The sequence below is a fragment of the Macaca mulatta genome, chromosome 1 (assembly GCF_049350105.2).
Source record: "Macaca mulatta isolate MMU2019108-1 chromosome 1, T2T-MMU8v2.0, whole genome shotgun sequence".
In the NCBI taxonomy this organism is placed as follows: Eukaryota; Metazoa; Chordata; class Mammalia; order Primates; family Cercopithecidae; genus Macaca; species Macaca mulatta.
The window spans coordinates 43,351,436-43,365,880 of NC_133406.1; the positions used below are offsets into that span (position 1 = coordinate 43,351,436).

Below are 14,445 nucleotides of genomic sequence, written 5' to 3' on the forward strand. Positions count from 1 at the left end.
TGAATACTCAAGACTTGGGGACCTTCATGTGTAACTAACAGACAACAAGATAGCTTTCCAGCAATATATCATAACCTCTCTGCACTGGGTTTGAAGGAAAGATATATTTGTGGAGCCACCCAGGCATAGACTATAAATTTAATGAAGGATGTATGTAAAAAATGACTTCCATCTTTATTAATGCCATTTCATTTCATTATTAAACTTGAAACATCTCACAATTCCTAGTGGTACTTGTTTTCTATTTTTTTTTTCTTTTCTATTGAGAATCATTTATGACCAGATTATGTGTCTTGTCCTTAAAACAGATATTCTGTCCATTTGTTTAATTTCTCTTCTTTGCCCTCTTCAGTCTCTATATCAGACATTTTCCTCAAAATTATTATCAGTTAAATTTATCAAATGCTTTCTGAGGACCAACAACAATCCTTTCTTTTTTTCTTTTCTTTTCTTTTCTTTTTTTTTTTTTTAGTTAGGCAGACCCTTACAGCCTTGTTTTATGTTGACATAAAAATGTCAACACTCTGATTACTAAAATATGTGTTCTATGTATGGTCAATGTTAGTTACAGTCAGTCTGGTCTCTAGTCATATGGACGGATTTGATAAGCAGAGTAATCCATACCCTTCTCTTCAAGCATGATAGATCATTAAGAACCCATTTTTCAAAAATGGCATCTGCTTCATTAAACAAATATGTTTTATTTCATATGTAAAATTCCATGTTCTTTGTAAGGTTAAATTTTGGGGAAATACGTCATATGATTTATGGGGTAATTAGTTGTATTAAATTTTGTTTTTTTGCTCAATTCATCCGTGATGACACTACAGATTTTTCTTTTTAAAATATCATTTCAGTGTGTCACTCCTCTGCTTGAAGCCCTTTAGTCATTTTCATGGGATCTCTAGGATGAAATCCAAATGTCATAGCCTGACTTAAAATTACCATCCATTGTCTGGTCCTGACACAGACTTCCAGCCTCATCTTCTTTTTTATCTGAGCACTTCACTGCAGCCAGATGTAGTCACTCATGTTCCCAACATATTTGGACTACTTCTGTCTCTGTCTCAGTGTTCTTGCTCAGATTCTCTCTTCTGTCTGGTTTGAATTTGCCTCTTTCGTTATTTACAGAAAACTTTTCTGTCTTTCATAGTCAGATTACTTTACTTTGCCTGTGAAGTCATTGCTGAAACACTTCAGCAATGGCCAAAACAACTAGGGGAAGGGAAGGGAATTTAGCTGGGGAGGGAGAAAGCTAAGATTATATAAGTATGTGGACTGTGAAAACACTGTGATGTGGCATTACTGTGTGGAAGTACTGTGAGGGCATTTTATGTACATTTTTTCAACAGCATTTCTTGTATTATGAATTTCTTTTATTTAATAAGAACATAAGTATTATTACCATTATGACTAGTTTCATTGACATTAGTATATACACACCTTTATCATGTATAGAGCACAATACTTTGTTTTGGATACACAAAGAAATAGGAGATACAGTTTTTGATACTGGAGCAAGGACAGGAATTTTTATGAAAAATATAAGAAATGCAAAACATTCGGGAAATCTGAGTCCTAATGACTAAAAATGTGGTAATCAATACTTAGTACCTGGAAAAGTATCTTGAACAATAAACATTTATTTTATGATGAATGTGATTGCTTCATATTGTTATGTGATAAGTCTTAGATGCTTCCCTTATCCTTAGAGGGAAAGAAAAGGAAAAACAATAAAAGAATACTTTTCACAGAAAATAAAAATGTTGCACAGTATTTATTGCTTGGTTACTTGATATGTGACCACCTATACTGAAATTTCAAAAAATGTTTTTGTTTAATCATTAATAGCTTGACTTTAGCTTACTCTCCAGCTCTGTTCAGTGTCTTATGCCTCATTACAAAAGAAAATTTTCATAGTGATAAGCAGTCTTAAGGGATACATAAACCAGAGAAAGATGAGGTGATCAAAGGTTATCGTGACTTAAAATTGTAAGATCATCCAAGGAGTACCTGTACAGACATGCAGTATTTGTCTAAAGGGAAATTGTCTTTGTTAGTACAGAAACTTTCTATGGATTCAAAGTTTTTCTTGTTCACAATGAGGCATTAACACCTTTTTATAACCCAGTTTCTTAATGATTTTTAAAGACTATTTTTCAAGAATACACTACTTGGTATTAAATCCTAACCTGAAATATTTTTCTATTCTCTTTAATGCAGTGCTTTTCCCATTATATTGTTACTTATTCACTTTATTATAAAAATGACTATTTTAGTGACATTGCAATTATTTTTCTATAATTAGTATGCTGTAATATAATACACTATATGTAATTACAGTATAATACAATAATTAATATGCCCAATTTAGTTAAATTGGATTTGATAATTTGCTAAGTGGGTTTCTTTTACAAATTGCATCTGGAAGAAATAAAATCTGGAAAGAAAGAATAGAAGAAGGGATTGCACATGTTAGCACTACTGTGTTTTTAAATAGGTTCTTATCTCTTGAGACATAGCAAACTGTCAGTAATATCTCTGCGTGTCTCCCCTCACTGATTTTGTAGTCTCATTTCGAATGTATTATTCAAGATAGAAAACTTGAAATTTGAACATGGGTTAAACCAGCATTTTGTTTTGAATCTACACTAACCAGAATTAGAAAGAGTCCTATCTTCAGTAATGACTGAAATAAATTTCACACTAGTCCAGGATGTGCCGGAGTCATTTGATTACCCAAAGTACCTGAAACAGCAATGATATAAAACTGCGAATGTTTTCTGATAACACTTACACTTCTCTTTTTCTCTTATAGGTATTAAAATGGGTAGAAGAAGCAGTACAGGCCTCCAAAGTTCACCTCTTATCCACAGATCATTTGGAACAGGCTGTAAATACTTGGAGAATTCCTTTTGATCCCAGCCTAAAAGAGGTCACTGTGTCTTTGAGTGGACCTTCTCCAGTGATTGAAATTCGCAATCCTTTAGGTGAGATATATCAACCATCACATAATAAAATACAAAATACATAGAGGGTAAAATACTTTTCACACACTTGTTTTTGTCAAGTTAATGCCAACTTCATGAATAAATTCAATAAATTCGGATGTGGCTAAGGAAGGTGTTTAAAAAATGTAACATTTTGAAAGTGCTAGCTATTGTTGAATTAGCATGAGATCCAAAAAGGTAAAACTTCTCATATTTAAGCAGATCACATTTAGTAAATTAATTATATTTAAATGATACAAAATAAAAATATTTAAATAAAACCTGAAAGTTTATATGAGGAGATATTTTACAGTAACTTATTCTGTCAAATTCAGTATTTTACTAAATGACTCACACCGAATAACTCTTAAAATAACTAATTTTCCACTCTATTATTTTCTTGATAAATTTTAATTTTACAGAAGATATTTGTTAAAAACCAAATTTATATTCTTAGTAAAGGGAACTTTTAATTCACTTTGCCTCTTTACTTAAGTATATTTTATAACCATATGATTTGTTTGGTACAATTGCTAGTTGATAACTACAATAAGATTTACATCTAATAGCAATCTAGTAAAGACAGAAATCTTTAATCTTTTCTTAACATTTTCATTTAGAAATTTTTTAACCTAATATTTGCAAAATAGTTATATTTCCACCATGGCTTTATTTGTGTATTTTTTCTCTGTATTTATAAATAGAGAGGAGGATAACTGGTTTTCTTACTTTGTCTTAGAAGAAAATAACTAATTTCCAAAAGAAAACAACCTATGAAATTGTTCTCAGAGGCCACAAACACATTAAAATTTACAAGACAAATACAATGTCTTTCTCAAGACTTCTACAAGTTTGACCTTATAAATGGATTTTCCTGTTGAAGTAGCATTCTACTCCAATAACATCCATGTTACCGAGGAAAGAGTTGTGTTTTCTACTACCTGGAGACTCAGAGTACCTGTACCCATTGCATTATTTTTCTACTACTTTAAAAAGTCATTGGGCATACAATGATTGTAAAACTTTTGATTCAAACATAGGATGCTTATAACTTCTTTCTTTCCTTCTTTCCTCCCTCCCTCCTTCCTTCCTTCCTTCCTTCCTTCCTTCCTTCCTTCCTTCCTTCCTTCCTTCCTTCCTTTCTTTCTCTTTCTTTCTTTCTTTCTTTCTTTCTTTCTTTCTTTCTTTCTTTCTTTCTTTCTTTCTTTCTTTCTTTCTTTCTTTCTTTTCTTTCTTTCTTTTCTTTCTTTCTTTCTTTCTTTCTTTCTTTCTTTCTTTCTTTCTTTCTTTCTTTCTTTCTTTCTTTCTTTTTCTTTCTTTCTTTTTCTTTCTTTCTTTTCCTTCCTTCCTTCCTTCCTTCCTTCCTTCCTTCCTTCCTTCCTTCCTTCCTTCCTTCCTTTCTTTCTTTCTCTTTCTTTTTCTTCTTTTTCTTTCTTTTTTCTTTTTTGACATGGCGTCTTGCTCTGTTGCCCAGGCTGGAGTGCAGTAGCATGACCTCAGCTCATTGCAACCTCCGCCTCCTGGGTTCAAGTGATTCTCCTGCCTCAGCCTCCTGAGTAGCTGGGATTACAGGTGCACACCACCACACCTGGCTAATTTTTGTATTTTTAGTAGAGACGGAGTTTCACCATGTTGGTCAGGCTGTTTTCGAAATCCTTACCTTGTGATCTGCCCACCTCAGCCTCCCAGAGTGTTGGGATTACAGGCATGAGCCACCACACCTGGCCTAACTTATTTCTTTATATAACTAGAGAAGTAGTCCATGGGAAAGTCAAGAGTGAGGTGAAAAACTGAACTGTGGCTTAATTCCAAATTTGCTTTTCCTCTCTTCTAAGTTCCAACTATTGGACACTTTAGATAAATGTCAGGTCAGTAGGCGATGGTATCGTGCTACTTCATTACACTGCCTCCTTTAATTATTCCTATGACAGATAAAAGCCTTCTCCTGTGCTTCATGGGAAACCGGTTAAGGTTTTACACTTTGTGTAAAGATGCCCAGGGCTCTCATGTTAGTAATACTTTGATTGCTCTCCAGAATGACATTTATTCTGGTTTGCTGTGTTTGCCATCTATTTAATCTAAATATCTCTAGTGACTCTGTGTAACTTTTTTGGTAACCGTAGTAGTTACTATTTAGGCTGGCTTCGGAAATATGATTACAGTCTGCTAATTGTTATTCTCATTTGATGATCAAATCAGCATAACAAATAGTAATCTGTTATTTCAGTTTCTAATGCCCGGACACCCTAAAATTAAGTATATTTTAGAAATAAATAAAATAATGTTTTGAGTTATGGGTATAAGTGTCAATCAGGTCATAGATACTGGAAATTGAATGTGTTTTAGCCACAGTATAGAAAATAAAGGCTCTTTGGGTTAGTTTGCAGCACACTTTAGTAAAACATGTGCCAGTGTTATTTGAAATTTGATCATGCTCTTAGTTTTGTGTAGTGTTAAATTAGCTAATATACATAGCTGAGAGAAGGATTGTGCTTGTTACCTTTACGTTCTGTCTTTCAGGGAAGCTGATCAAAAAGGGATTTGGCCTGAATGAGCTATTAAATATCCATAACTCTGCCAAAGTAGTGAATGTGAAAGAGCCAGAGGCTGGAATGTGGACAGTGAAGGTACTGTTACTTCACAAAGTTTGTTTATTATTTTATTTTGAAGTTGGCATGTTTCATGAAGTATACACAGTGGTTTTTTTAAACATAAACTCTTGCTATCGTGGAGAGTGCTTGTAATAAAAAGCAATGTACATAGGTGTTTGTAGGAGGTGTCTTGATCACATGAATTTGGTAGTTTTCAGTTTGAGGACCATGAACATCATCATTGCCACACGATACACTTACAATTCTCAGATAGTTTTCCTATCATCAAATCTGTAGATTTATTTTATTATCTACTTCATGCTTACAAAATAATCAGAGATGGAGCCAACAGAGAATAACGGTTAGAGCCATAGGCTGTGTTGTGAAACTGCCTGGGTTTGGATCTTAACACCACGCCTTCACAGCTGCACTGCCTGGGGAACAGAACTTCTCTGTGCATGGCTTTCCTTCTCTGTCATGTGGGGATGGTAGTCACAGTCCTTTACTTTACAGAATTGGTCTGAGGATTAAATTAATATGATACAGCTGAAATAGTATTGTTTCTGTTTCAAAGCAAGCATTCAAGTGCTGTGTTGGCTTTTTTTATTTGGTGGATTTCTATTCATTTTTTTTCTTTAGCACAATGTGGTATTTGTATCCTAAACTTAAGTGGTATATATTTCCTTTAAGAAAGCATTGTATTTTGGCAGTATGGAGGAAAAAGATACACTCAAAATTTAAGATACCATAAATCAGAGATCTAGTTCTGCCGCAGATTCTGTGTGTGTCCCACTGTGGCGGATGCCCTGAGTGACTTGCCCATATTTCTCAGGCTTTTCAGCGTACTTCCCGATCTAGTATCTGCATTTCTGTGTCTTCAGAGGTTTTTTCCTAGAACAGGAAAAGGTTGTTCTGCTGAGGAATTAACACCCCTCAGGAGCAGCTATTAGCACCTGAAGGGAACACACTCCAGGTGTCCACTGTGGGAAAAGGCTTAAAACACACCCTTTGAGGGCCTCTTCCCGTTCCTGCATTATCTCCCCTCTTGCTATTAGCATTCTTTCCAGCTGTCAAATAAACAACTTGCTCTAGAATCTTTCTGAAGATATCCTGTACATTGTTTACTCTTTCATTGTCTTTTTTTTAACATAAAAAATTGAATTAATGGTATCATAATTCAAATGATAGAGCTGCTGTGAAAGTATGTGTAGCTGATATACTGTAGAAATTCAAGGAGCCATTTTTCATGCCAGTTTTTTTTTTTTAAAAGAATATCTCTATTAATGTCCCCAGTTTAAAGAATGAATGTTTATCTTGTAAATCGATTCAAATCCTAAGATACTAGTTTTTTATTCTCAGAACTCTAAGCCCTGCAGGAAAAATAGAAACTCTTGTATAGATTATTTCAAGGTGGATAATATAAGGGTATAGGTGAAAAGGCATGTGAAAGAAAATCTGGTAATTTCTTAATGAATGGGCCAGAAACGACCCTACCTGCCTGTTTTTTTCCACCCAGTTCCTTGCACATAGTGCCTAGTATTTATTGAGTGTATTAGATTGACGAATTGTTTTGCTGCTACAATGTTTTAAATAAATGTGGCCAAATTTTATGTAATGGTTATTTTGACTAACTTGCCAAAAATATCACTAGCATTGAGTCTGACTTTTTGTGACCACAGTAGGAAGGAATTACAAGTGTCGAGTCTCTTCATCCCTCAAATACTTTAATTTAAGCATGACTTAGCCAACAGTATCTTGAGCTAGCAAGTCCACTGGAATAATTTTTTCTTGCTTTCTGAATATTGGCCTTAAGTAATCCATTATTGACTGTGAAATACATGCACGTGATGCCATTCTTCCATGTTAGTAGCAATTTATTGTGCAGTACTTGTACCTATTTCCAGGTGATTTGGATTGCTACCAGTGGTATTTCCTCTAGTAAAACTCTTGCCTAGAGGAGGGATATTGCATGTCTGTTATTTTACCTTGTGCCTCACACAAGTATTCATTCAGTCATCCATTCAATAAACATTTACTGACTGCTCTTGGCCATGTTCTGTGCTACTTACTTAATGGACATGAAGCACATTTTAATTGATAATTAGAACAGAGAAGTAATGAGGATTAGTTTTATGAGTGAGCAGAGGCTTTGATCAGGTGAGGAGGTGACGAGAACTCTGTTTAGACAAGTCTCTAAGCTCAGTCTCCTATAATTAAGGGAACAATAAAAAGACACAGTATCTATTATCATTTTATCTTAAATTTTTATCTAGCCCTCACCAAAAGAGCCTCCAGCTCTGATTTACAGTATTTCTAGTGTAGGATTAGTGCTTACAATAAGAAAACAAAGAGTAAGCATTATAATGAAACTGAAAAATAATAAACTTATTTTGCTTCTATATGAAATACCAAAAGAATGTATCAGGTTGATGCAAAGGAAATTGAACTGAATCTGATGACATAAAATCTGTTGACTTTGGATTTCCCTTTTGGATGTCTGATGAATGATAAATGTTTTACATGTGCACTTTCTCAAGATGGGAAATGTCTGAGATTAGATAGTGTATCCCTGGTGCTATCTCCCATGCGCTCGACTATCTGGAAAAGATCTGCTCTATCACTAAAATTAATAGTGGCTTTTTGAATGTTTCACATACAGTTTTTGTATGTGAAAATATGGAGAACGATCTATTACTCAACATTACCACGGTATTCAAGGACCACCCAATTGAGCCTTAAGCCAGTCTTTCTAGTTATCTTCTATCACTTGTTTTCACATTCTTATCATATATAATTTTGTACTGTCTCTCTCCCCCCACCACATTCTCTTACCCCATGCTTTCTTCCAAGCTTTTCCTTCCCTTTATAATGCCTTTTCTTCCATTCTGACTTATAACTATCCCACAGAGTTCACCTCAAATAACAAAACTTTCATCAAACTTTGTCAGATTTTTTTTCCTTAAAATGCTCTTTTCTCTCTGGCTTTCTATTAAATTTTTCTGCGCTTCCCTTTTGGATTAATTTCTCCCTTGTCATTTTTATTTCTATAAATATTTTCTGTCTCTCTTTTTCTATAGATCAGATTTTGCCACTAGTATATGCCACAGTGCCTGAGAAAGAACTACATAAATATTTATGAATAAAAATTAATACATTTATTCTGAGGATATCCAGGGAAGTAGGCAGAAGAACTGGTTTAGTTAGCCTATAGTGGAGGTGCTAGCATGGAACACTAATACGTTTAACGATTTAAAATGATAAGAGAGTGGCAGTTTCTTTTCTTTTGTGATTTTTCTGGTAAGTACTTTACTGTTCCGTCTTAGGGCACTTTCACTAAGCAGAGATAATGAGTCAACTCATTTGTATAATTCACATAAACACTCAAATGTTTTAGGTTTCCTCTGATGCAAGTAAAGCATGTTAAAAAGAAGTAACTGGAAATAACATAAAGTTTTATTAAAAACAGAAGAGAAGATTGTTTTATGCTCCTAAATTTCCATTTGTAGGAAAGCTACAGATCATGGATCTTATTTCTGAGAAGCAATATGTTTTTTCCATTCAGCAACTAATATAGAGTATTAGAATGTAACCACAGAAACTCTTGAGCCAAATTTTGTCCTCTGCTTTTTAAAGGAAACTCCCTGCAAAGACATTAGATAATTGTCAGCACCCAATGGGTTTAGGTAGTACAAATGTTTATATTAGTCTAGGATCATCAGTGTGATCATTTAATTTAACATATCCCCTGGGATATGTTTCTATTAAGTATATTTGGATAAACTGTCTTTAGATAATCTCCCAAGTACAGAAAGGCGTGTACCCAACCACATAATTATACTGAGATTCTGAGACTAGTAGAAATATTTTGGTTTTGGATAGTTACGTTGGTAGCCAGAGCCTACTAATGCATTTTCTACAGGGTAAGGATATTTTAAAAATCCTACTCAAGTGGCATAAGCTTGTTTAGGAATCATAATTAAATCAACCTCAAGTCTGAAAGGACCACACATGAAGATTATTATGCTGGCCTCCTATTAGTCTTTCCTGGTGACTCTTATGAATAAGCCTGTAGTTTATACAAGGTGTGTTAAGTAAATAGATTAGGTGTAGCATTAGTGTTTTGGGTCAGGGGAATGTTTGATAATAGATTTTTCCTGGATAATTTTCCAGTTTTTTGGCCTGTCAATATCAGACTGTCAACTAAATAGAATGCTTCCTTTATAAAAAAGATATGTGTACACTTAGGTACACATGCACTTGGGTATATGTAAATTTATATGCATATGTGTGTGCATATATGTGTGTGTGTGTGTATTTAAGCAGAATTTATGTTTTGAATACATTTCCTTATCACACATTTCTCCAAGCGCATAATGCCCAACAAAATAATGGTATTTAAATCTAGCTTCCATGATTGTGTCTTTGTCTGACACAATGCCCACCTCACAGTAGGTTCTTAATAAATATTTTATTGGAACCATCTATTCTTTAATTTGGAAAGAATTTAAAACTTAAGAGCAAATTTTGAAAAGAGGTGGACATCTATTTGAATTCAAGATTCATTACTTAATGTCTTTTTGTTCGTGGAGAAATTACTTAACGTCTCTAAGTCTGAGGAAAGTGGGGTAAAATAATGGCTACTCAATATTGTCATGGTTAAATGAGATATTGGTAAAGTGCTTCAGCAGTTTCTGATTCATGAATTAGTTGTTGCTAATAATGTTGGCACATGAATTCTGACAGGTTAATTAGTTATTCTTTTGAATATATGTAAATCATACATTGTATCTTTACTTTCCTTTAATGCATATATACTTGAATTTTTCTTTAGTTTTTGTGTTTGTCTTACTTTGGGCACATTTACCATTTTATAAAACATTGAAACTCTGTTGGAGAGAGAAAAACCATCTCTATCAATCAAATTTTAATTCAATTTATAAAAGGTAAGGTTTCATATTTAGTGCTAGGAGGAATTCTCACTGGCTTAGTACAAGAAGGTTAATTCCTCACTAATGTTCTGTGTTCCATGGGGTCTGGTAGAGTATTCTGCTTCACAGTCACTCAGGAACCCAAGCTGATGGTGGCTCTACCATAATTTAGAACATGCAGCATCTTCAGTCACTTAATGAGGGAAAAACCTGGAGGATGTGGCAGTGAATAAATAAAAAGAAATTTGTTACTTTTGTCTCATCCCAGAAGCGACACATTTCACTCCCTTATTACCCAGTAGGCAAGCTGTTATTGTGGCCTAATGGTATACTAGAACTGGCTCATAACGACTCATGGAGAGTCAATGATACATTTCTCTTCTAGCTCTGTGTTCAGCAACATCATGTTGGGAGCTAGCAATCAGCTATGATGGGAACATTTACACCACAGAAATTGAAAAATGACAAAAATTAGGGTTTTTTTTGTTAGAGAGGAATTTATTAGTACCTCACTGACCTGACTTTTCCTAACTGAAAGGGTACTCAGAAATGTAGAATGGCAAAGAAATAGTTGGAGAATGTTATTGTTTTATATGCCATAGGGTGTAAATCTACCCAGGAATTATGTTATTCCAAAATACCATGCACAGACTTAGGTACCTGAGAAAGACATTGAACTTGGAATAATTGCCATTTAAGTTGCTATCTATACCTAGATAAATATCATTCTTTTGAGCCTCTGTTTCTTTGTAGTTCCATAAAATTATCTTTGGATATAATAGGGTTTTAAGAGATAATGTGTGAACATACTTAGCATAATGCATCTAGAAACATTTAGTGAATTCTTGATGAGTATGGCATTAGCTGGTCTGAGGAAAATCTAAGAAAAAACATCAACACTAGGTGCATGGATGGTTTTCATGTCATTTATTAAACCTACAAAACCTACATTTATCACATGCCTCCTGAGTGACCTTCTGTGGTGATGAATATGAAATAGTTACTGCCTTGAAGGGACTTTCAATGTAGGCAGGCATTTAACAGGCCTTTGCCTTTAAACTAAGAAGTAAATCCATCTGCAGTAGAGCTGACCAGGAAGATCTGAGCTGAGATCTCAGAGGAGCAAGTAATTTTCCGCTGGAGCTCTCCATGGTGCTTGTTCCATTGTCCTTCAGCCTGTCCTGCTCCTTCATTCTTGGTAGTCTCACTCCAATTCAGAAACCTAGACTCTGGTTCACTCTGCTCCTTCTTTTCCCTTACTGCATTGTAGGTCAAGGCTACCTATTTACAACTTTAGGATACCAATATGTATCTCTGTATGAGGGTTCTCCAGAAGGACAGAAATAATAGGATACATACATATATGAAAGGGAGCTTATTAGGAAGAACTGGCTCACACAATCTCAAGTCAAAGTCCCACAATAGGCCATCTGCAAGCTGGGGAAGAAAGAAGCCAGTAGTGACTCAGTCCATGTCCAAAACCCTCAAAAGCAGGGAAGCCAACAGTGATGCCTTGAGTCTGTGACCAAAGGCCTGAGAGCCCCTTGGACTCAGTGGTGTAAGTCCAAGAGTCCAAAGGCCGAAGAACCTGGAGTCTGTTGTCCAAGGGCAGGAGGAATGGAAGAAAGCATCCATCATGGGAGAAAGGCAAAAGCCAGAAGACTCAGCAAGCCAGCTTATCCCACCTTCTTCCACTTGCTTTGTTCCAGTCGTGCTGGCAGCCAACTAGATAGTGCCCACCCACATTGAGGGGGGTCTTCCTCCCCCAGTACATTGACTCAAATGTCAGTCTCCTTTGGCAACACCCTCACAGATGCACCCAGAAAGAATACTTTACCAGCTCTCTAGGTATCCTTCAATCCAATCAAGTTGATACCTAATTTTAACTATCACATCTAGTGTAACCTCGTCTTTGCCATACCGTGACCTTACCTCACATCCGCTCACACTGCAGCAGCCTGTGTATTCCTGACTCAGACCCCTTCACAACTTAATGAACGTGATGCTACTCATTGAGAGGAGTAATGTGGCTCATTATGTACGTTTAGAAATTTTATGAATAAATTGACTTTGAAACACAACTCTTCCTAGCTCAGATAAATCCTGTTCAACATCTGATATCTAGAAAGTTTCCTGTTATGCTCTGAGCCTGAATGCTGCTGCTAGATTACCCTCTTATCTACAGAAGCCATGAGGTTAGGGTAACTCTGCAGGAGTAAAAGTTCAAGACATTATGTAGTGGAAAGGTGCTTTTTGGAGCCATATTCTAATTTTAATATAACCCACAGGTTGAATCTAGATGATATAAAAGACCAAATAGAAAGACATTAAGACAGTAATTTTGACCTCACTAATTTTATGACATATATTTATATAATTTTATTACATTTATTAAAAATGTATTAAAATGGCCAAAATAATTTGGAAGAGAAGGGAAGGGAAAAAATACGGCTGGACCTCCTCTTTGCTTGACTCAGTTACAGAATTAGCTTAGTTTTCTTTGCCCCTCCAAGACCTTCATGTCATTTAGTTCTCCTGTAACCTCATCAGGTTCGTAACTCACGAGACTCCAAAGTCTTCTCCCAACACTCCTGCAGTTTCCTGAAAGCTTTCTTGCTTATGGTCTCATTGCCTTCTGATTATTTGTGTTGATTATAACCTTTTGTACTTTGATGTAGGGCAAAACTCAGCCCCTTCAAAATATCAAAAGAAATCTATCAATAGCAAGCATTTTGTGAATTTGGTAGATTTGCTTGTAGATTTGGGGTCTATGTCATAAAGCACCTTATGCTTTTCCTGCTCTTTCCTTGGCCACCACCCCCTCGCCTCCCCATTACATTTCTCTGCTTCTTTCTTCTGGATAGTCCCAGAAGTTCCATATAACTCTCCTCCTATTGTGTAAAGCAGTTCAGCATATTTCAACATTTACCCTCAAACCAGCATAATTAAATTCATTGAGATCATCATGAGAAACGCATGGGGTAGCTGTAGAGTTTGGTTTCTGGAGCTTCACCGAGTTCAGACTCCAGCTTTGCCACCTGCTGTATCTGTTACTTTGAGCAAGTCACTTAACCTCTCTGATCCATGAAGTGAAGGTGATAATAATACTCTCTCACGGGGACTTTTGTGAGGATTAAAAGTGAGAATTTGTATAAAAAATGAAGCTTTATATAGAGTGTGTGCATTTTGTGCATGTTAGTGCTTTTTTCTCCTCCCTTTTCCATTTATTGGTGGGTTATACCCTCATTATACATAAAACCTGTTTCTTTTACACTAATGTTTTTTAAAGGGAGCTTAGATAAGAAAGAGATGAAAACAATAGCTTACTTTAATAGATATCAAACTATTGGTGCTTTCCCATGAAGAAATTTATGTGGTGTTTAGTGTGCCTAAAATACTGTTCAAGTATTAGAATTCTTTTAAGAGAATAATTAAATAATGATAAATGCATGAATTAACATCAGAGGCTATTTTAATACTAAACTATTTTAAAAACTTTAAATTAGCTCATTTTTTTTTCTTTTTATTGTATATTTTAACCACAGTGTTAGTTTATTTGGGATGTCCTTTGTTTCCATTACCCTGATTAGCCCAGAGTTGTATTAATTGCATATAAAAATGGACTCACTTGAAGATATCTTTTATTTACAAACACTTTTAAATTCATCGAGGACATTCTCACTGTCTACAGTATAGTATAGACACATGAAATTAAGATATTTTGTTATTTGTTACTCTTCATATTTTAGCAGAGCAATATACTCTTCATATTTGTTCAGAGAATAGTAAACCTATATTCTTACTTTTGCATACTTTATTACTTGGTGTGGTCTTTGAAGGATCAAAGTTAATTTATATTACATTAATTTTATATAATTTATAAGGGGCTCCCTGTTCATCAAATCTGCTTTAACATGTTATTTAGTAGTAGAGGTT

General features: G+C 34.9%; 1 protein-coding gene across 1 annotated transcript in view; it reads left to right on the forward strand.

The window, feature by feature from the left end:
* HMCN1 (hemicentin 1) overlaps window positions 1-14,445 on the forward strand; it is a 455,102-nt gene that overhangs the window by 173,284 nt on the left and 267,373 nt on the right. The window contains exons 5-6 of the mRNA XM_015121897.3: window positions 2,819-2,990; window positions 5,511-5,617. Of these exons, the coding sequence (XP_014977383.3) occupies window positions 2,819-2,990; window positions 5,511-5,617 (279 nt within the window). The remainder of the gene's footprint in view (window positions 1-2,818; window positions 2,991-5,510; window positions 5,618-14,445) is intronic.